Source organism: Hemitrygon akajei, chromosome 5, assembly GCF_048418815.1.
Source record: "Hemitrygon akajei chromosome 5, sHemAka1.3, whole genome shotgun sequence".
Lineage (NCBI taxonomy): Eukaryota > Metazoa > Chordata > Chondrichthyes > Myliobatiformes > Dasyatidae > Hemitrygon > Hemitrygon akajei.
In genome coordinates, this window is record NC_133128.1 from 44,060,178 (window position 1) to 44,084,572 (window position 24,395).

Below are 24,395 nucleotides of genomic sequence, written 5' to 3' on the forward strand. Positions count from 1 at the left end.
GAGTCTGCAGAAGGACTTAGACAAATTAGGAGAATGAGAAAATTAGTGGCAAATGGAATATAGTGTAAGAAAGTGAATGGCCATGCACTTTGGTAGAAGGAATAAAGGCATAGACTATTTTCTAAATGAGGAGAAAATTCAAAAATCAGAGGTGCAAATACCAGTACATCTTTTCTTAGATAAGGGGCCTTGTGCAAGATTCCCTAAAGGTTAGCTTGCAGGTTCTGTCAGTGGTAAGGAAGGCAGGTGCAATGTTAGCGTTTATTTTGAGAGGACTAGAGTATGAGAGCATGGATGAAGTGCTGAGGCTTTATAAAACATTGGCCAGATTGCACATGGAGTATTTTGAGCAGTTTTGGGCACCTTATCGAAGAAAAGATATATTAGCATTGGAGAGGGCCCAGAAGAGATTCACAAGAATGATTCTGGGAATGAAAGGGTTAATCTATGAAAAGCATTTTATGGCTCTGAGCCTATACTCACTGGAGTTAGAAGAATGAGGGGTGATCTCATTGAAACCTGTTGAAAGGTCTGGATAGAATGGATGTAGGGAGAATGTTTCTTATAGTGGGTGTCTAGTACCAGAGGGTACACCCTTGGAATAGATGGTCATCCGTATAGAACGGAGAAGAGGAGTACTTTCTTTAGCCAAAGGGTAGTGCATCTATGGAATTCATTGCCACAGAGATCTGTAAAGGCCAAGTCTATGAGTATATTTAAAATGGAGCTTGTAAGGGCATCAAAGGTTACAGGGAGAAGGCAGGATAATGGGATTGAGAGGGATAATAAATCAACCATGATGGAATGGCGGAGCAGACACAGCAGGCTATTTGGCTTAATTCTGTTCCTATATCCTATGGTCTAACCCCACAGGTAACTGATTAGGAGCAGGAAGATAAGCCTTTGCAAGTGAATTTACAGTGACTGGAATGGGATGCAAACAGCTGAGGGATTCCTCACGAAAATGGACTACAAAATCGAGCTATTGCACATTGATATTAAGGTTGAGACAGCCAGTCTTGGTAATTTAACTTCAAAAAGTCTAATCAACCATTTAGAGGGCTGTAAACAGATTGAGAAATGTATGGAAGCAAGTTTAACATAACTAAAAGATTTCTTATTTACATTCTTGACAAAGATCATCTCACTATTCGTTTGGTATAAGGGTCACATGATACTGATAAAGGTCTGCCCCAGGTTGTGAAAACCAGACTTAACCCACACATACAAATGAGCATTTGGGAGATTGGAGGGATGGATGGGGATGGATTTTCCAGCAGTTGTGGGACTGCAGGCATCTTTTGTCAGGTGGGAACAGGGCATTTCCATGGCCCCATCCCCAAACCCTCAACCCCCACCCCTAGCCCAGAGCTATCAGGGGCTTGGTTGAGCTGAGAAGAGTCGTGAACATTGACCAGGCTAACTCAGTGTCAGTGAGGCCAGATGATAGCCACTCTTTCCATGCCTGCTACTCTCCTACCACAGCTGTTTTTGTTCATTTCTGACTTACAAGCAAGTTTGGGTTATGAACAATTCTTCGGAACTGAACACTCTTATAACCTTGGGACTATCATTTATGATGTTTACTATAACTCTTACCTTCTTATTAGGTTGTGAAAAAGGCTTTGAGCTCAAAATAGCAGAAGGAAGTTTGACTTTCTCTTTCCTTGGCTGGCTAGCAGCATCAATTACCAGGCTTTTGTGGAATATGATGTTACTTTCATTACCTGGCAACTCTTCTGGCTTGTATTCCACCATTCCATTTACTTATAAAAAGGAAAGATTTGCATAATGTAATTAGAATCTTAGAAATACCTCCAAATCCTTTACACTATTGCAAGAAGACTAGAAGCCTTTCGAACAAATTGCCTCAGAATCAGTGGCAGTAATTATAGCGAGACAATGAGGAATAAACAGAAATGTTGGAAATTAATAATCTTTTCACTTGAGGTTGGAAGAGTTAAACAAGTTTATAGCTGCAAAGAAAAAGAAAGGGTGAGGGAGGAGGCTGGAGTGAACACTATCCTTCCACACATTCTCTGCATCTGAAAACTTGCCTATCTTTCACTTCTCCCCAGTTTGCTTTCACTATGGGAAAAATCATTTCACATGCTGATTACTTCCAGCAATTTCATTTTGGATTCCAATAAATAAATATTTTGTTTTTAGGTAAGTATCGGAATTCAGAATTATTGCTTATTGAAATTTGCAGCCTTGTGCTTCTTCTTGATCGAATATGAATTTAAATTATCTATACATTCCTATTCTTTTAAAATACAGGACAAAGCTTGCATTTAGGTATAAGCTCTGACAAGTTTATCCCTGATTTACTTCATGGCGTGTTGTACAGTGCATTAGCTACTGTTCTCGACTGTCAAAATTCATTCATTTGACTGCAAAGGAATGGAATGTGTCTGAATGAACATCAGAGGAAGAGTGAAACCTGAGAAGGGAGCCAAGAACAAGAGAAACAAAGCTGGTAGTCTAAGTAGAAATGCATCTTCCCTCTCCTCCTGATGCAGTGTATAGACACAAAACTTCAATACTCAGCTGATGCTGCTTGACCCGGTGAATTTCTCAAGCTTTGTCCAGTAGTTGATGTATTGGAAATCAAACATTTTTGCTTATTTTCCTGAAACCACTACAGCCAGAAAGATAATCCATATTCTATGATTTTATATGGCTTTATATTATAATTAATGGAAACCACCTGTCATTGTTCTTTCCCATATTCTACACAATTAATCATCACATATTCAATTTTAGTTTGGAATCCATTTGTGTCTTTTTTTTATTGCTATGTCCTGTTCTGTCTTTGTATCTGCCTTTTTACATTGTAGCTGTATATCTAGAGGTTATTTTTGCTTTCAAGCTATAAATTTCTGCTATATCAAGCACTCCTTTCAGTGTAGGTAAATATAGTTTAGCTCAAATCTTAATTAAGTCTAAAATATGAAATTACAAGAGCTTGATACTAACTTGTCCCAATGTCTTTCAATTCATTTACCGGAATGGAAAGCGGTTTGTGCAAGGAACAATGGTTGTTCGGTTTCTGGGAGGTCAAGTCTTGTTCAGTAATTCTTTGCAGGATGGTTTCTATTAAATGATGAAGAAACAGAAAGAATCTTGGTCATATTTCTATGTTTAATCCTGTTCATCACCTTGCTCCTTTGTTGTCAAGATTCTGAAGGAAAGGGTAAAAGTTATCATTCTTCTTGTTCCTGAAGAAGTGTAGTGACATTTAAATAAACATGAGATTCTACAGATTCTGGAAATCCAGAGCAACATACACAACATACAGGAGGAACTCAGTAGGTCAGGCAGTATCTGTGGAAATGAACAAACAGTTGACATTTCGGGCTTAGACCCTTCATCAGGACTGGAAAGAAGGGGTGAAGATGCAGTAATAACGTGGGGCGGGGGAAGGAAAGGAGCACAAGCTAAAAGGTGCTAGGTGAAGTCAGATAGGTAGGGGAGGTGGATGAAGGATGAAGCTGGGAAGTGATAGGTGGAAAAAGTAAAGGAATCTGATAGGAGAGTGGGGCATGTGAGAAAGGGAAAGAGGAGGGGCACCAGGGGGAGATAATATACAGCTGAGAAGAAAAGTTGAGAGGGTTGCCAGAGGAGGATATAGAAAAGGAGGGAAGGGGGAGGGGCAAAACAATTATCGGAAGCTACAGAACTCAATATTCATGCCATCAGTTTGGGGACTACCTAGCCAGGATATAAAGTGTTGCTCCTCCAGCCTGAGAGTGGCCTCATTGTAACAGAAGAGGAGGAAATATCAGAATAGGAATGGGGATTCAAATTAAAATGGTTGGCCACCCTGAAATCCTGTTTTTTGTGGATGGAATGAAGGTGCTCACCAAAGCAGTCCCCCAATCTATGTCGGGTCCCACCAAAGTAGAGAAGGCTACATTGGGAGCACCAGATACAGTAGACAACCCCAAAAGATTCACAAGTGAAGTGTTCCCACCTCTGGAAGGACTGTTAGGGGCCCTGAATGGAGGTGAAGAAGGAGGTGAATGGACAGGTGTAGAAGAAATCCAGATGATTCTACCAAGAGGGGAGGTGGAACGGGTGATATATAGGGAGAGACATAAAATGAGGAGAGAGATAAAGCTTTGAAATGAAAAATACAAGTTAAGTTTTAACCCCCTTGGCCAGAAGTGCCATTGCATTTAACGATTATATTGCCTGTCTGCTCCTTAACCACTGGTTTCCAATTGTGTCTTCTTAAGGATTCTTGAAGCAGCAGAAACTCAATGTTTTTAAATCAAGATCATATAACTTCAATGCTAATTAATACAAAACTGTAAAAGTTCCAGCTGATAGGTTAGTTTTCAAAATTAAGGTACATGCGACTGGAGGCAATAAACTGAATTGACTGAAAATTGGTTGTTGACCAGGAAACAGAGAGGAAGAATAAGTGGATCAATACTACACAGATCAGAGTTTGGGCTCTACTGGTAAACAACATATATCAATAATTGTATAAGGGAACTAAATGTAATATAGAAATGTTTGCTGATCATATGCAACTTTAAAAAAATTTTAAAACAATATTTTTATTGAATTTTACATATATTTCACATATACAAATAAACAATAATAATAATTAAACTAAATAGTGAAACATGTCCTCATGTTTTTCACAATCATCAAAGGAAAAGAGATATAAAATTTCACATACTTCACATATTTAATAAATAAAATAAAAACACATCAGAAAAAAAACCGTAGAAGCACTCAACAACACACAGCTATTTCAAAATGACTCTGCACCTTGACGTCCAAATAACTCAAATAAAGGTTTCCACACATTTTCAAATTCTCCTGCCCTTCCCTGGTTATGTAAGTCAGTCTCTCCAATATAATACAAGGTGCCATCTCCTTCACCCATACATGTATCGAAGGTATATCCATTTTTCTCTAAGATAAAGCTATCATCCTCCTGGCCTGTAGGAGTCCAAAGTCAATTAAAGTTGATTGTTTTGGACTAACAATATAGTTCTTTGGAAATATACCTAGTACATACACTTTTGCTTGGTGAAGCACCTTTACTCCAAAAATCTCAGATCAAGTCAAGTCAATTTATTGCCATTTCGACCATAACTGCTGGTAAAGTACAGGCAGTCCCCGGGGTTACGTACAAGTTCTGTTCCCGAGTCCGTCTTTAAGTCGGATTTGTACGTAAGTTGGAACAAGTACATCCGGTATTATTTAGCGTCAGTTAGTCAAATGTTCATCTTAGTATATATTTTACCTTTCTATGCATATAAAACATTTAAGAAATATATGTATTCCAATAATTAAACCACTGTGTTGCTTAGTAATAATTGTAGCTTTCATCGGGGCAGAACCTTTCACATGCTCCATTATTCTCACTTTATCCTTTAAAATTTTTCCGATTGTTGATCATTCCTAATGCTTTTCCAATGACCGATGGCGTTTCACCTCTTTCCAAACACCTTATTAGTTCCACTTTATTTTCAATCGCGATCGCTTCCCATCAACGGAACAGAAACACTGCGGGCAGTGGGTCCCAAGCTCCGCCAGCTCCCGAGGTCCGATGGGTCCTAAGGACCACCTCATTGAATTCCCTGGGTTCTAAAATCCACCTCACTGAGACAGGTTAAATGGGACAAGTGGGGGCTGTGCTGGGTTTGGGTATTTAATCCTCCACAATATTCCACGTGGGAATTTAAATTGAAGGTGGCAGTGTTTTTTTTTACGAGGTCAAGTTGCGTGCTCGACATCAACCCGGCATGGATGGTACGGGAGTCACTGGATCGACATCAACCCAGCACGGGAGCGGTCTGTCACTGGATTGAACTCGGGAAACTCCGTTCTCCAGCCTGGCGCTGATCTCACTGTGCCACCAGCTGACCGGAATGGGGGGGGGGGGGGGGTCCTCGGTGAATCTTGTTAAGAAAAATTTAAGCCAAGTACAAAGTTACACACTCAACATAGTGTCAACGGCAACAACTTAAAATGGCAGACGGCATTCTCCTTCCTCAGTGCACAAGTACAATTTGTCCGTAAGTCGGACGTTCATAACTCGGGGACTACTTGTACATAGTGAAAATGAGACAGCGTTTTTCAGGACCATGGTGTTACATGACACAGTACAAAAACTAGACTGAACTACATTAAAAAAAAACACAGGGAAAACTACACTAGACTACAGACCTACACAGGACTGTGTAAAGTGCACAAGAACAGTGCAGGCATTGTAATAAATAATAAACAGGACAATAGGGCAAGGTGTCAGTCCAGGCTCTGGGTATTGAGGAGTCTGATAGCTTGGGGGAAGAAACTGTTACATAGTCTAGTCGTGAGAGCCCGAATGCTTCGGAGCCTTTTCCCAGACGGCAGGAGGGAGAAGAGATTGTATGAGGGGTGCATGGGGTCCTTCATAATGCTGTTTCCTTTGCGGATGCAGCGTGTAGTGTAAATGTCCGTGATGGCGGGAAGACAGACCACGATGATCTTCTCAGCTGACCTCATTATCCACTGCAGGGTCTTGTGATCTGAGATGGTGCAATTTCCGAACCAGGCAGTGATGCAGCTGCTCAGGATGCTCTCAATACAACCCCTGTAGAATGTGATGAGGATGGGGGGTGGGAGATGGACTTTCCTCAGCCTTCACAGAAAGTAGAGATGCTGCTTCTTTGCTATGGAGCTGGTGTTGAGGGACCAGGTGAGATTCTCTGCCAGGTGAACAACTGTTTTCCAGTATTTTTTAAATTTTGGACAGTCCCATACACAGTGAAACAGAGTACCCTTTTCTTCTAAACATTTAACACAAGTGTCCGGGATGTCAGGGGTCCAACGGTTCAGTTTGACTGGGGTAATGTAAGTTCTCATTAACCATTTATATTGTAATAGCTTCATTCTCATAGTAATTGATTATCTTTGGGCTGTTAAGCATGCCATTTCCCACTCAGTTTCTTGTATCTCCTCTTGAACACACAGTCTCCATGCCTCCAGCCTGTCAATGGTGGACTCCTTATCATCAAAGCTGTATAGAATGAAGAAATCTGACTCCTCCCCTTTAGGTTTAGAAGTGTAAGATTTTCAAGATGTGATAGTGGTGGTTCAGATATTAAATGCTTACATTTTGATAATATGAAATGTCTCCGTTGCAAATACTTAAAAAAGTTTTTTTAGGAATATGGTATGTCTGACTCAATTGATCAAATGTAATAAGATTACCATTCATATAAAGGTCCTCTATTTTCTGCACACCTTTGTCTGCCCAGATTCTGATACCACTATCTGCTCTTCCTGCCCTGAAGTATGTATTGTCCCATAGTGGGGAGAAGCGGGAGATGGGTGGAGTATCTTTAATATGTTGATGTGCTTTATACCAGATGTCAATAATATTTTTGAGGAAAGGGTTCTCGGTTGTTCTTTCCAGATTTCTTGGGTCTGCAGAGTTTAGATAGAGCTTTAATGGGAGGTTTGGTACTGATGCCTGTTCAATACTCACCCAGGCTAGAAGGGCCTCCATTGAGAAATAAAACATTGCAGAACGTAACTGAGCAGACCAATAATACCATTTCAGGTTCGGGAGCTGTAGCCCTCCCCTTTCATAAGGCAGGTATAACAGCCTAATTCTCAGTCTAGATTTCTTATTATTCCAAATGAATTTACTAAAAATACTACTACGCTTATCAAAAAATGATTTTGGTAGTGGGAGAGGAAGTTATTGAAAAAGGTATAGAAATGTTGGTGATATATTCATTTTGATCATGTTTATATGGCCAATCATAATATGGGCATTGTTATCCATCGATCCAACATTTCTTTCACTTCGTCCACTAGTTGGGATGATCGTTTTAATTTCGGGGGTAATTTTGACACCAAGGTAGGTAAATCCTTCCTTTGCATTTATAAATGGTTTCAGTCTTTCTTCTGTGTTCAAAAATAGTATTGATGATTTTGAGTTGTTAATGTTATAACCAGAGATCTGCCCAAACAATTCAATCTGTTGCATTAAGTTTGGAATACTGATGGATAAATTTGATAAAAAGAATCAAGTCGTCAGCATATAAGGTTATTCTATGTTCCTGTTCTCCTAGCTGGATGCCCGCCAGGCCTGTCTGTGTTCTTATTGTCATAGCCAGGGGTTCTATGGCCAGTATAAACAACATCGGTGACAAAGGGCATCCCTGGCGAGTAGATCACTCCAAGATAACTGGTTTAGAAACAATACTATTTGTTAAGACACTGGCTGTTGGGTTTGTATATAAAATCCGAATCTATTTAAGGAAGTTCTTTCCAAATCCAAATCTAGGCAATACATTAAATAAATATGGCCATTCTATTCTATCGAAGGCCTGCCAAGCATCCAGTGATAATACTGCTGTATCTTTAGCGTCAAATTTTATGTGAATCATGTTAAGAACTCTTCTAATATTATGGAATCCTTGGTGTTTTTGCACAAAACCATTCTGATCATTATGAACTAGATGTGGGATATAAGGATCCAATCTTCTTGCTAAGGCTTTACAAAGTATTTTTGTGTCCAATCCAATTAGACTTATTGGTCTAAATGAGCAACATTCTGTAGGAGGTTTGCCTGGCTTCAAGATCAGCGTCATCATTGCCAGCCTTAAAGAAGGTGGGACAGTTCCATTCCGATAAGATTCGTCATACATATTTAAGAGTGGGACTAGTAAATTTTCTTCAAATGTTCTATAGAATTCATTTGCTAAGTCATTAGGCCCTGATGTTTCACCACTGTTAATATTTTGGATAGCCTGTGATAACTCTTCAATTGTTAAACCTCTCATTTTCTGAATCTTCTGTCACTGTCTGGAATAGAAACTGATCAAGAAATATGTCCCATTCTTCTGAGGCTTGGGGGCATTCTGATCTATATAAATGCTCATAAAAATCTCTAAAACTGTTATTAATTTCTACTGTTAGGCTTCCTGAAGAGGTTATTATACTGTTAATTGCTCTATCAGACTGTATTTTTTAAATTCATGCTTTCCCAGCTTTTTCTCCTTGATTGTAATAAGACTGCTTCAGCCACATTAAACTTTTTGCAGCTTTATCAGCAGATAATTTATGACACTTGGCTCTCAAAAGTAGCAGATCTCTTTGTTTTGTTGGATCATCCCTTTCATTTTGTTCTATCTCTAAATATTTAATTTGTTTTTCCAAAGTTTCCATCTCTATCTTTCGTTGTTTGGACTTGGAGCTTGTATAACTGATGATTTCTCCTCTAATATATGCCTTGAACGCCTCCCATCTCATGCTAGCACTAGTTTGATCTGTATTTAACTCAAAATAACTATCTATTTTAGTTCCCACAGATTTAACAAGTCTGGGTTTTATAGCCATCTCACCTGAAATCACCAGGAAGGGGGACTGTGAATAAATTTCTCTATATGAACATCTAATGAAATAGCAGCATGGTTGCTTATTACTGTGCTATCATACCAGCAACTTTTAATCTTTGATAAGAGCTCTCTTGAGCCAAGAAAATAATTAATACGAGAACAAGATTTACATATACTTGAATGGCAAGAGTATTTTATTTTGCCAGGGCTTTGTTCTCTCCATACTTTAACCAGATTTATATCCACAATGTATTGTTTTAGTAATTTTCTAGTTTGTGCCTTATAGGTATCACAGCCTGTACAGCGATCCATTGCTGGGTTTAAAGTGCAATTAAAGTCTCTTCCAATAATATAAAAGCCTCATAAAGTGGACAAAGTAACGAAGAAATCTTCAAAAAATTTAGGATTGTCCTCATTTGGGCCATATATACGACTAGGTTTAATGTGAAAGAGAGGATATTACCTTGCACAATAACATACCTTCTGGCTGAGTCTTGGATTGTTTTCATAATTTGAAATGGTATTGTTCTATGAATAAGTACACCTCTAGCATAGTTGTTGTATGTTGCATATATTACTTAATCCGGCCATCTATTCTGTACCAGTTTAATATCTAAAACTATCAGATGGGTTTCTTGAAGAAAAATTATTTTGGACTTAAGCTGTTTGATCCCATTCATAACCTGTTTCAGTTTGGTTAACTTCTTGCGTCCCCTAACATTCCAGCTCGTGATTTTTACATTAAAGATATACTGAGTGCTCGTCTGTTCCATATATAGTACATGTCAATTATACCAGGAAAAGGAGTAAGAAATATTACTGCTGTGTTGGATGCATGACATACATATAGAAAAATTAAAACACATATACATTTACACATATAGACATTTGAACTCTTGAATTCTCCCTCCCTTACTCAAAATAAAGAACTGTAGAGCTTGTGCTGAATGACTCTTTGGAGGAGCAGCTAAACTATGCAAACCTAACTCCATAGGCAACTAGTGGTGTCCATCAACCATGCACCTTATTAATCTTAGAACATTATGTACTCAACCCATTTAGCATAAAAATAAAGTCAAAGTAGCCACTGAACTGTATGCCAGTATTGCCTATTATAAATGTTCATTCAGGTCCATGGAGTCCCATCTCAATAGAATTAAGGTTTCAACAAACAAAAATGTAAATAATAAAAATAGGCAAAATAATAAAGCTATTCTGGTGGTATAAACAACCTCTTAAATACAGTATCATTTCTAGAATAGAATAAAAGAGGCTAAAGTGGCAGATCTAGTAAAAGAAAAATAAATAAAGAAAAAATGTCTTCTGGGACTCAGTGTAGGCTTATACCTGTTATGCAGTCAGTATCAGCTGATTCTCATGGGTATAGAAGTAAACAAATCTCACTACTGCCTTATTCGGACCCCTCAGGGATCATATGCAACTTGGTGGAAATATAAGTAGTGATGAAAACAAAATGATGATAAGTGCAGATGCCTTGTGCAGGAAGGCACAGAGTCGACTGTACTTCCTTAGAAGGTTGGCGTCATTCAATGTCTGCAGTGAGATGCTGAAGATGTTCTATAGGTCAGTTGTTGAGAGCGCCCTCTTCTTTGTGGTGGCGTGTTGGGGAGGAAGCATTAAGAAGAAGGACGCCTCACGTCTTAATAAGCTGATAAGGAAGGCGGGCTCTGTCGTGGGCAAAGTACTGGAGAGTTTAACATCGGTAGCTGAGCGAAGGGCGCTGAGTAGGCTACGGTCAATTATGGAAAACCCTGAACATCCTCTACATAGCACCATCCAGAGACAGAGAAGCAGTTTCAGCGACAGGTTACTGTCGATGCAATGCTCCTCAGACAGGATGAAGAGGTCAATACTCCCCAATGCCATTAGGCTTTACAATTCAACTGCCAGGACTTAAGAACTTTTTTTAAAGCTATTATTAATGCTTTTTGAGTTAGTGATTTAGATGCATATCATATTATTACTGAGTTAAGTATTGTATGTAATGAGTTTTTGCTACAACAAGTGTATGGGACATTGGAAAAAATGTTGAATTTCCCCATGGGGATGAATAAAGTATCTATCTATCTATCTATCTAATATATGAGGTGAGGACCTCCGTTGGTTAGATTTGACAGTGGAAATTGCGTCCTAGTTGCCTAGATACGCAAGACAGGGCAGTATGATATGGAGAGCAAGCTGTTACCCATGTAGCAAGCCCTCCATCCCCCCCACCACGCATCTGATGAACTCAAACGAATGGCAGAGACCAATACATTTTGGTACCTGAAGTGTCACAGAAGCTGCCAGTCAACATTGAACTCAATTTAGTACTGCCTTAGGGACTCCAGCTCTGGAGTTTTCCCTGGGGTTTACTCCTGAAGCTTCCCCCAGGAGTGGGTATAGCTGCAAGGCAGCAGAGGTTTGAGATCAGAGTCTTCCTTTTCCTAGATGAGCTGCCAACAAGCTCCATCTGCACAAAGTTACTGGTTTTAAGACACCAGTAACCCACGCTTGCCCCTTCTCCTGTCAGTAGAAACAGTTCCACCAGGCTTAGCAGCTAAGCCACATGTGGTGGCCAGGAGATGGACTTGGTTGTCAGAGGCTATTTGAGATGCATGCCTTTGGAATCATTTAATAGGTAGCGGGAGCTTGTCCCCATTACCACACCTGGCTATAACAACCTTAAGGAAGTCAATATAATATGGATAAGTTATAGAATCATAGAATTGTTCAGAACAAATCATACAGGGCCTTGTAAAATTGATTGGGATGGACCATTTGGGCTGAAGGACCCATTTCTATGCTATGTGATTATGCTCTATGATTTTATTATAAAGCTACTGTCTTCAAAATAATATGCATGCTTTAGATAATGTGTTTGCTTTAAAAACCTAAAGAAATGACTTTCAAAAATCCAAACCAGCCAGCTATTAGGGACAATTAAAACTCTTGTGAAAATTTAAGATTTTTTCTGTTCTAATATTCTATCTCGAGTATTCTAAAATAACCATATTCTTATTTTATGAGTTTCTCACAACCATTCATTTCCAAGAATATCAACAAAAGATAGCTTTCACCTTTTTGGATCTGGTGAGTTTATAAATATTTGGACAATCTATTTCCTCGCTGAATTCCACACAGAGTCTAGTTTGGTGTGTGGCATGTAGTCTTAGAGTAAACTGCTGATGACAATTCCTACATTCATATATTTCCATAGAAATCACAAATTATTTAATATATTTGTATATTTTGGGATCCGAGCCTCATTTGCAAGGCCAGGACTAGTGATATATTTCCAAATCAAAGCAGTGTGTAGCTGTAGGGGAATCCACTTGTGGTGCTGTTGTATTTGCTTGCTGATGGTAAAGATCACAGCTTTGGGAGTTCCTGTTTGAGTTTAGTGTGTGGTTCACATGGTAGCCTATGGTGGAAGGATTGCAAGCTTATGTCAATTTCCCAGAGTAATAACCAACACTGGCAGTTTTAATATCATTACTCTGCACGATCCAGTACTTCTTTTAATCTCTTAAAATGTGTTGCATAGTCATGTATGTCAAAGTTATAGCTATCCAGTTAAATAGATGAGTTTTCATCTTTCTAGGAGAATACTAGGTCCTGTCAATAATATGGTGGTGTCCAAATAAATTTAAAAATATTTTACCTGGATTGGAATACTGACATTGAGGGAACACTTCCTTCTGTGTTGGGCCACCAGATCTTTTGATGCTACATGTGTCTGTCTCCGTTTGTTGAGCAGAACTTGAGTGCGTTGATTTTTTATTGACTTCTGAAGAAGAGAAAATTAATGATAATTATCAAAGAAATTTGGTTGTTTACTTACTCATCAATAACTCTGCAGATGAATGTAAACCTCTTACTGGGGTTCATCCATCAACTTAGCACGTTAGCTCACTGTGCTAACAGCTGCATGACCCAGTGGTGAGAAGGCCACCTTTCATAAGCAATACTTGTCTAGGATCAGTATGATTTAGGGTTCAACCAAACAGGAATGTCAGGATGTTCCAATTAAAGGAACTTTGATTTGAGCAAATGCTGTATAAATACTGCCCACAGTTATTGGAAGCCCAGAAATGACAGATCATACACCAGAATAAATTTATAAGGAAAGTATATATACCAATTTTCAACTTTATGAAACAGTTAACAGAGAAATAAAAATAAAAATACAAGGGTCCATTACAGTTAAATCAGCCTAAATGTGCACATAAATGTTAGAGCTCATTTCTGTAGTAGTTGGGCGTATTGCTTTATTCATGGTGCAGAGTTCTCATCAACAACCACAGGTAGAAGATTCCCTTCTTGGAAACCTCTGCCTCATGAAGCACTCCTTGCAATTCTGTTTTGTCACAATTCTGTTATGGGATAGTTTTGTTTGGATGGTGACAAACCTGGGCTGATGAAAGCAACAGGTCTTAATGCTTTACCTCGGTCCTGACATAGAACACCGCCTAACCCCTCATGGCTGGCTTCTGTACGCAATACATATGGCAAAAGAGGGTTCACAAAGGCTGGTTGAGGTGCTTTAGTCAGCAACACTTTCGGCAGCTGACAGGCCTCTTCATATTTTGCATCCCATTTTGTCCCAAAACGCTCCGAAGGGCTAAGGTAAACCGTGCCTTCTTCTCCTTTCGTTCTCCTCCCTTTCTTCCTCAAGGTGCATAACCACACAGAAGCTGATTTAAAGGGTAGCTTACTCTGGAGTAGTCCTTCACAAATCTCTGGTAGTACCCACAGAATCCATGGAATGACTGCAGGGCACTCACATTCTTTTTAAATCTTTTTATTGATTTAAACAAACATAAATGAAACATTGAGTACACAGAGCTTGAGAGTACATAATTAATAAGTTAAGGTATAAATACAAATAGTTGATAATCCATATATAATAACCTCCCAAACTCATAGTGGTTACAGAAAATGGAAAAAATAGGAACCCCCCCGAAAAAAAACAAAGAAAAAAATAACCTAGCCAACATGGCCATTGCATTATATCAAATATACACAGTAGCGTAAATAACTCCGCATCTCTATCCAAGTAATTACAGATGATAAGAATAAGGTTTAGGAAAAGTCAGTTTAGCTCATATGAAAATGTTGAATAAATGGTCTCCAAGTTTCTTCAAATTCAACTGAAGGGTCTAAGACAACACTTCTAATTTTTTCTAAACTCAAACAAGAAATAGTTTGAGAAAACCACTGAAATGTAGTTGGAGGATTAATTTCTTTCCAGTTCAATAGGATAGATCTTCTAGCCATTAATGTGACAAATGCATTCATCCGCTGGGCTGAGGGGGATAAACAACTATTATCCACCATTGGTAAACCGAAAATTGCGGTAATAGGATGCGGTTGCAATTTGATATTCAGAACTGTTGAAATAGTACCGAAAATATCTTTCCAATAATTTTGCAAACAGGGACAAGACCAAAACATGTGGGTCAATGAAGCGACTTCAAAATGACATCTGTCACAGGTTGGATTAACATGAGAATAAAATCGAGCAAGTTTGTCCTTGGACATATGAGCCCTATGTACAACCTTACATTGTAATAGGGCATATTTAGCACAAATGGAAGAAGAATTAACTAATTGTAAAATTTTCTCCCACTGCTCTGTGGGTATAAGACAGTGAAGTTCTCTTTCCCATTCCTTCTTAATTTTTTCTGATACCCCTGGCTGTATTTTCATGATCATATTATAAATGATGGCTACTAAACCCTTCTGGCAAGGATTCAGAGCTAGAATTTTTTCCGTCATATCCATTGGACATAATTTCGGAAAAGACTGTAACATATTATTCAAGAAATTTCTAACTTGCAAGTATCTAAAAAAATGAGTTTTAGGCAAATTATATTTATTGGACAGCTGTTCAAAGGACATAAAGCTGTTATCTAAAAATAGATCACGAAAACATGTTATACCTTTTGTTTTCCATAACACAAAGGCTTGGTCCATAAAAGAGGGCTGGAAAAAAAAGTTAGATATAATAGGGCTTGTTAAGATAAACTTATTCAAGCCAAAGAATTTATGAAATTGAAACCATCCTCGTAATGTATGTTTAATTATAGGATTAGTTATTTGTTTATTCAATTTAGATAAAGAAAAAGGAAGTGAAGATCCTAAAATAAAAAGCAATGAAAGGTCTTGTACAGATTTACACTCCAAATTTACCCATTGTGGGCAAGGTACTCTGACTTATTCTTGTATCCAAAATATTAAATATCGAATGTTAACTGCCCAGTAGTAAAATCTTAGGTTTGGCAAAACCAAACCACCTTCCTTCTTAGGCTTTTGTAAATATTTTTTACTTAATCTAGGATTTTTATTCTGCCACACATACGAGGATATTTTGGAGTCAATAATGTCAAAAAAAGATTTAGGAATAAAAATTGGTAATGCTTGAAATAGATATAAAAATTTGGGTAAAACTATCATCTTAATAGCATTAATTCGACCAACCAATGACAAAGATAATGGGGACCATCTGGTAATAAGTTGCTTGATTTGGTCAATTAAAGGTAAAAAGTTAACTTTAAATAAATCCTTATATTTCTTGGTAATTTTAATACCCAAATAAGTAAAATTATCTGTAACAACTTTAAATGGTAAGTGTTTATAGATTGAAACTTGCATATTTAATGGAGATAATTCACTCTTATTAAAATTCAGTTTGTAGCCAGAAAAGCTACTAAAGTGAGCAAGCAAGGATAAAATAACAGGAATAGATCTCTTGGGGTCAGATATGTATAGTAACAAATCATCAGCATATAATGATAACTTATAAGTCCCTTCCCTATGGGTAATACCAAAAATATTAGGTGAGTCACGAATGGCAATGGCTAAAGGTTCCAAAGCAATGTCAAATAATAGAGACTTAAAGGGCAGCCTTGCCTCGTACCATGGGACAACTGAAGAAAAGATCTCTGATTATTGATAAGAACCGAAGCCAAAGGTTTATAATATATTAATTTAATCCATGATATAAATTTCAGGCTAAAATTAAAATTCTGCAGCGTATTAAATAAATATGGCCATTCAACTCTATCAAACGGTTTTTTAGCATCTAAGGAAATGACACATTCTGGTATTTTAGATGAAGGAGTATAAATTATATTAATTAATTTTCTAATGTTAAAGGATGAATAATGATTTTTAATAAATCCAGTCTGGTCTTCAGAGATAATTTGAGGTAATATATTTTCTAATCTAGTGGCCAAAGTTTTGGTAAAAATCTTGGAATCTGTATTCAGCAAGGATATAGGCCGATAGGATGCACATTCTATAGGGTCTTTATCTTTTTTAAGAATTAAAGAAATGAAGGCGTCATAAAAAGATTGTGGTAGTTTACCTACAGTTAACACATCTTTTAAAATTTTACAAAGCCAAGGAGAGAGTATAGAAGAAAAGGATTTAAAAAATTCCGCAGTATAACCGTCCAGATCAGGGGCTTTATCTGAATTCATTGAAAAAATAGCCTCTTTTATTTCGATTTCCGTAATAGGTGCATCTAGAAATACACAATCTTCCGCTGTTAATTTCAAAATATTCAATTTTCCTAAAAATTCATCCATTATAGAAGAATCCTCAACAAGTTCTGATTGATATAAAGAGTTATAAAAATCTTGAAAGGCTTTATTTATCTCTTTATGATCAATCGTCAAAGTGCCATCTTGTTTACGAATCTTAATGATTTGCCGTTTAACCGAAGCAGTTTTCAATTGATTAGCCAATAATTTACCAGATTTATCTCCGTGTACATAAAACTAAGTTCTGGATTTAATTAACTGATTTTCAATCGAGGAGGATAATAACAAACTGTGCTCAATTTGAAGTTCAACTCTCTTTTTATAAAGTTCTTTACTAGGGGTCACAGAGTAAGTCTTATCAATTTCTTTAATTTTATCAACCAATGTAAGTATTTCAGTGTTAATGCGTTTCCTGACTCCAGCAGAGTACGAAATAATTTGTCCATGAATAAATGCTTTAAAAGTGTCCCATAATATTCCACTAGAAATCTCTTCTGTAGAGTTTGTTGAAAAAAACAAATCAAGTTACAGGGAAAGATTGAACAAGTTAGGTTTTTATTCTTTGGAGCGTAGAAGGTTAAGGGGGGACTTGATAGAGGTGTTTAAAATTATGAGGGGGATAGATAGAGTTGACGTGGATAGGCTTTTGCCATTGAGAGTAGGGGAGATTCAAACAAGAGGACATGAGTTGAGACTTAGGGGGCAAAAGTTTAAAGGTAACATGAGGGGGAATTTTCTTTACTCAGAGAGTGGTAGCTGTGTGGAATGAGCTTCCAGTAGAAGTGGTAGAGGCAGGTTCGGTATTGTCATTTAAAGCAAAATTGGATAGGTATATAGACAGGAAAGGAATGGAGGGTTATGGGCTGAGTGTGGGTCAGTGGGATTAGGGTAGAGTAAGCGTTCAGCATGGACTAGAAGGGCCGAGATGGCCTGTTTCTGTGCTGTAATTGTTATATGGTTAATTTGTTGTTTAATAAAGTTGAGAAAGTCTGAGTCCTGAAGTAGAGTTGAACCGACAAGATTTGGCATTTGAGGATGAATCCACTGTCTTAATAGATAGCTTCAAAGGTGCATGATCAGAGATGGTAATGGAATCATATTTACAATTAATAACATCTGTAAGTAAACAATGATCAATAAAGAAATAGTCAATTCTTGAGTAATTATGATAAACATGAGAAAAGTATGAAAATTCTTTGTCGGGGTGTAAGAATTGCCAAATTTCAGAAATTCCAGAATCAACCATAAAGGAGTTAATAAGAGAGGCCGATTTATTCGGAAGAACCTGAGTGGACTTAGATCTATCCATCAAGGGATTTGGACAACAGTTAAAATCCCCACCCATTATCAACATGTACTCATTTAAATTAGGGAAGGATGTAAATAAACACTTAAAAAATTCAGGACTGTCAGTATTTGGAGCATAACTGTTAACGAAAACAACTTTTTGATTAAAAAGTAAACCAGTGAGAAGCAAAAATCTACCTTGTGGGTCCGAAATTGTTTCATAGTGTATAAAAGAAGTTGAGGAATCTATAAAAATAGAAACGCCTCTTACTTTGGCTTGGAAATTTGAATGATACTGTTGGTCTTTCCAAAACCGAAAAAAACATTGACTATCCTCCTTCCTCACTTGAGTCTCTTGTACAAAGATAATATTAGCATTCATTCTGTGGAATACTTTAAATATTTTTTTCCGTTTGATCGGATGATTTAAACTGTTAGTATTCCAAGAAACAAAGTTAATAATCATCTATATTGCCAATATTTATCGTAGTTAAAGCACAAGGTTAAAAAGAAGACAAACTCATGAATCTGGAAGAGGAGAGCAAGTTCAAAGAGGAACCAGAAGTTATGACACTCCAGCCATTTTGGTAGTTTCGAGTCAGCCCATGAAGTGAAAACTAAACAAAAAGTGAAAGCAAAAAATAATCTCCCTCCCCCCACCCCCAGAAAAAAGCCAGAAAGAGACAAGCAGGCAAACTAATACTAATTTTACCCCCATTCCTGACAGGCTGAAAGGAAAGGTTAAAGGTTTGAAAGCGCCATGGTTTTCAAGGGATATTAGAAACTTGGTTCGGAAAAAGAGGGATGTCTACAATAGATATAGGCAGCATGGAGTAAAGGAATTGCTCGAGGAATATAAAGAATGTAAAAGGAATCTTAAGAAAGAGATTAGAAAAGCAAAAAGAAGATACGAGTTTGGTTTGGCAAATAAGGTGGAAGTAAATCCGAAAGGTTTCTACAGTTATATTAAAAGCAAGAGGATAGTGAGGGATAAAATTGGTCCCTTAGAGAATCAGGGTGCTCAGCTATGTGTGGAGCTGAGGGAGATGGGAGAGATTTTGAACGATTTCTTCTCTTCGGTATTCACTAAGGAGAAGGATATTGAATTGTGTAAGGTGTGGGAATCAAGTAAGGAAGTTATGGAACCTATGACAATTAAAGAGGTGGAAGTACTGGCACTTTTAAGAAATTTAAAAGTGGATAAATCTCCAGGTCCTGACAGGATATTCCCCAGGACCTTGAGGGAAGTTTGTGTAGAGATAGCAGGAGCTCTGATGGAGATCTTTCAGATGCCATTAGAAACAGGGATTGTGCCGGAGGATTGGCGTATTGCTCATGTGGTTCCATTGTTTAAAAAGGGTTCTAGAAGTAAGCCTAGCAATTATAGACCTGTCAGTTTGACATCAGTGGTGGGTAAATTAATGGAAAGTATTCTTAGAGATAGTATTTATAATTATCTGGATAGACAGGATCTGATTAGGAGTAGCCAGCATGGATTTGTGCGTGGAAGGTCATGTTTGACAAACCTTATTGAATTTTTTGAAGAAGTTACGAGGAATGTTGACGAGGGTAAGGCAGTGGATGTAGTCTATATGGACTTCAGCAAGGCCTTTGACAAAGTTCCACATGGAAGGTTAGTTAAGAAGGTTCAGTCGTTAGGTATTAATGCTGGAGTAATAAAATGGATTCAACAGTGGCTAGATGGGAGATGCCAGAGAGTAGTGGTGGATAATTGTTTATCAGGATGGAGGCCGGTGACTAGCGGGGTGCCTCAGGGATCTGTTTTGGGCCCAATGTTGTTTGTAATATACATAAATGATCTGGATGATGGGGTGGTAAATTGGATTAGTAAGTATGTCGATGATACTAAGGTAGGAAGTGTTGTGGATAATGAGGTGGGTTTTCAAAGCTTGCAGGGAGATTTATGCCGGTTAAAAGAATGGGCTGAACGTTGGCAGATGGAGTTTAATGCTGAGAAGTGTGAGGTTCTACATTTTGGCAGGAATAATCCAAATAGAACATACAGGGTAAATGGTAGGGCATTGAGGAATGCAGTGGAACAGAGAGATCTAGGAATAACAGTGCATAGTTCCCTGAAGGTGGAGTCTCATGTAGATAGGGTGGTGAAGAAGGCTTTTGGAACGCTGGCCTTTATAAATCAGAGCATTGAGTACAGAAGTTGGGATGTAATGTTAAAATTGTACAAGGCATTGGTAAGGCCAAATTTGGAATATTGTGTACAGTTCTGGTCACCGAATTATAGGAAAGATATCAATAAATTAGAGAGAGTGCAGAGACAATTTACTAGGATGTTACCTGGGTTTCAGCACTTAAGTTACAGAGAAAGGTTGAACAAGTTAGGTCTCTATTCATTGGAGCGTAGAAGGTTGAGGGGGGATTTGATCGAGGTATTTAAAATGTTGAGAGGGATAGATAGAGTTGACGTGAATAGGCTGTTTCCTTTGAGAGTAGGGGAGACTCAAATGAGAGGACATGATTTGAGAGTTAGGGGGCAAAAGTTTAAGGGAAACACGAGGGGGTATTTCTTTACTCAGAGAGTGATAGCTGTGTGGAATGAGCTTCCTGTAGAAGTAGTAGAGGCCAGTTCAGTTGTGTCATTTAAGGTAAAATTGGATAGGTATATGGACAGGAAAGGAGTGGAGGGTTATGGGCTGAGTGCGGGTAGGTGGGACTAGGTGAGATTAAGAGTTCGGCATGGACTAGGAGTGCCGAGATGGCCTGTTTCCGTGCTGTGGTTGTTATATATGTCTCAAGACGGCAACTCAAATGAAAAAGTAAAAAAAAAACAGACACAAACCACCCATATTCAAAAAAAAGGGTTAGTATAACAAGGATTAAACTATGAAATTAGTATTATATATATAAAAAGATTAAAAAAAGAAAAATACTAAATCATTAAAACCCAAAAGTGGATAACATTATATTAATATTTTAAAAGAAGGTCTTCAGTCTTATTCAGACACGTCCAAACGGATGTGACGTATCCAAGCACTAAGGTCTTATGGGGAGAAGAAACGACATCTTGGAAAAAAGTTTTTTTTAAAAAAAACCTTAATATTTAAGCATTAAAGATATAAGACAAAAATGTATATAAAAGCATCTAATTAGTTACTTACAACACTAACAGAATAATAGTTTAAAAAAACTCAAAATAAACCAAAAAACAGACCTTTACTTAGGTGTGTAAAAAATACACTATCAGCCATCACATCAGGATCATCAAATTATGAAAGGTCCAAATCTATAGACTAATTATTAGTTTAAAGGAAAAATCTAATACGTATAGTAAAAATAAATACGTTAGTCAACTCATAGTGAAAAGGTGCTATTCTTGAAGAAATCTTGGGGCATCCACTGGAGATTTGAACAACTGACAAGTCTCATCGGGAAGAGTAACTCTCAATTGTGCTGGAAATAACAACACTTGTTTATAACCTTTTTGATGGATTTCCAACTTAATCGGTTTAAAAGCCATTCTTTCCCTTAAAACTTCCGGACTGTAGTCTTCCAGAATACGAAATTTGAAATCTTGAAAGCTGATCATAATCTTTTTTCGGGCAGCCCGAATCAGGTGTTCTTTAATATGAGGATAATGAAGCCAGAGTATCACTGGCCGTAGTTACGCACCTGGAACAGGTTGAAAACAAGAGATGCGATGTGCATGGTCGATTATTGGAGGAGTATCCAGAATTTCTGAGCCGAAGATGTCCATTAGAAATTTAGAGAAAAATACAGTCGGATCACCCTTCTCAAAATTTTCCAGAAGCCCAATTATCTGGAGGTTCTGTCCTCGAGACCGGTTTTCAAGATCAGTAAGTTTGGATTTATAATGTTCCAGCTGTTGAGAAGTCGAAGATAGCTTTTGTTCCAAAGTTTCAATTTTGCGATCTCTCTGGCGAGCAGCATCTTTGAGAGCTAAAATTCTTGCTTGTTGTTGTTGAGTAACCGATGCGAGTGATTGAAGTTTTGCGTTGACTGTCTTTAAAGTTTCATCGAGCACAGAAAGCTTTGGGGTGAGTTTATTCTCCAGTTTCTCAAGTCTCTCATAAGTTTCGCAATTGCTTCCAAAGTTAATGGTTCTTTCGCCAGTTTCGATTCCTTAGGTTCTCGTGGTTTAGACATTTTGACGAGTTGAAAAATAATTCAAACAGTCGAAAAAAATTCATAAGTATCAATCCCTTTAGAATAGGTATAGATAGGTTAGTTAGGGGGTGACTGTAGGTAGAAGAAAAGTAAAAGGATTGGAGTGAAGCCTAAAACAGCCTCACCCCATAAGCGCCATCTTGAGACCTCACATTCTTGGGCCATGGTCATGTGGTCATCACTTCTATCTTCAGACCAACAGCCTCGGGACAGCTCCTTTCACCAAGCTATCAGATTTATCAAAACATATTGATCTGATTGCATATCTGACTCTACATATATGTATACAAATCAATTATGTATACAATCTCAGTATTTGGGGAATATCCTCCCAAATTTCCCTTCCTTATTGCTTGTACATAACGATGGAGACACAACATAAAGATTTTTACTCCCTCATGTTGTGAGATGGATGCAAGAAATAAAATTCTAACTCTAATTTTCTCCCAGCTTTCTCACTGGAAAACGAGATTTTACCCTCACAGGGGAGAAGCTGTGTCTTTGGCATCACAAGTCAGAGTAACCTCTCTCTCTGAGGTGTTCCTGATAATCACGGTCATCCTGTTTGCATGGACAGCTGAAGGTTTCAGCAGTCCAGGATTCACCAGCATTCCAGCAGGAAAGCGTGGCTCTTCTTCGTGATCCTCTGGAGCATCCACCAGGACAGCCTTGGCATTGGGTATTCAGGGGAACGTAGGCTTTTCTGTCACTCTAGCTACTTCTCAAGGACATAACATGATAGACTTGGATTGGTTGCAAAGGAACTTGTACCTTCTCAAAAAATTCTCTCCATTTCTCTCCTTGCATGCTCCCATGAAACTTTTCACAAAGGGAGTATTTGTTCCCACAATAATAGAAGCTTCACCGTTTTCAACTGGGTCCAGATGGACCAACACTAATGCATCAAGGGTTTCAACTACGCCAAAATCTGCTTCTGAAAACTCCATTTTCAATGATAATTAACCATCATGTGGGTAATCTTCAACACTAAGGCCCCAAATTTTGCGGGCAATGAGTGGCATCAATGGTAAATATGTCAAATACCGGTGTAAAAGGATCTGTAGAGTAGAATAACTTGAGAACTGTGTCAAGTCTGGTGCTACGCTCAATCCATATGGATACATCTAAGCTCGGTCTCAAGAAACCTTCAGGAATAGGGTTTTGCACCATAGTGTTTCTCTTGATACATTGTTTGGAACGTGTTCTCTCTGAGACACCAGACCATTCCCTGACTGGATCCCTCCGAAGTGTCCCAACTTCCTTTTCTGTTTAAGCAACAGCTGGGTTACTTACCAAAGGTTTTCCTGTCCTTCACTCTATATCCATCCTCTCCACAGTTGTAACAGAAAATACCAGTCCCTTCCCTCATCAAAAGACCCTTTTCAGCAGCACCCCTCTGATTAGTACGTCGTACAGGTGAGTCAGGTTTCCTTATGCACTTGTCACGTTTGATGGCAGCACGAGTCGACATGAACCTTGGCTTGCAAGGTATTCACTTCATCTGGCAAAACATTGGTCTCTACATTGCTTTCCTTTGACTTTCTGCATGGATTCCCATGCCCCTGCCATATCAATTTAAACACACTTAAATAAGACCAACAAAAAATCCTCCTTTGACATTGGTCCTATCCAATGTCTGGTTTGTACTGATCCCCCACCCCTCCAAGAACTGAATCCAATGCCCAAGGAATCCGAAACCCTCTCTCTTACACTACTGCTCGAAGCACATAGTTATCCTAACTGCTTTGCTATTTCTACTGTACAATGGCACACGGCACAGGTAGAAATCCCGGCACAGGTCCTACTTTTGAATGTGTCTCATAGGTCCCTAAATTCCACTTGTAGGACCTTATCCCACATTTTTCTTTTCTCCTGGGTGTCTACATGAATCACACCAAGTGACAGTTCCTGTTTTTTAAGGATATTCTGCAGCTGCTACATAAATCCCTGACCCATGCACCTTGAAGGCAAACCACCAATGAGGAGTCCTGTTTTCAGGCACAGAAGCTCCTGTCTGTTTCACTTACCATGGAATCCC

The 24,395-nt window shown here is 38.2% G+C and overlaps 1 protein-coding gene across 4 annotated transcripts in view; it reads right to left on the bottom strand.

Annotated features, from left to right (window-relative positions):
- spag17 (sperm associated antigen 17) overlaps window positions 1–24,395 on the bottom strand; it is a 319,678-nt gene that overhangs the window by 19,997 nt on the left and 275,286 nt on the right. For all 4 annotated transcript variants that reach the window (XM_073045385.1, XM_073045386.1, XM_073045384.1 and 1 more), the window contains 3 exons: window positions 13,021–13,146; window positions 2,980–3,096; window positions 1,600–1,766 (listed from right to left, as the gene is read on the bottom strand). In XM_073045385.1, coding sequence (XP_072901486.1) covers window positions 1,600–1,766; window positions 2,980–3,096; window positions 13,021–13,146 — 410 coding nt within the window. The remainder of the gene's footprint in view (window positions 1–1,599; window positions 1,767–2,979; window positions 3,097–13,020; window positions 13,147–24,395) is intronic.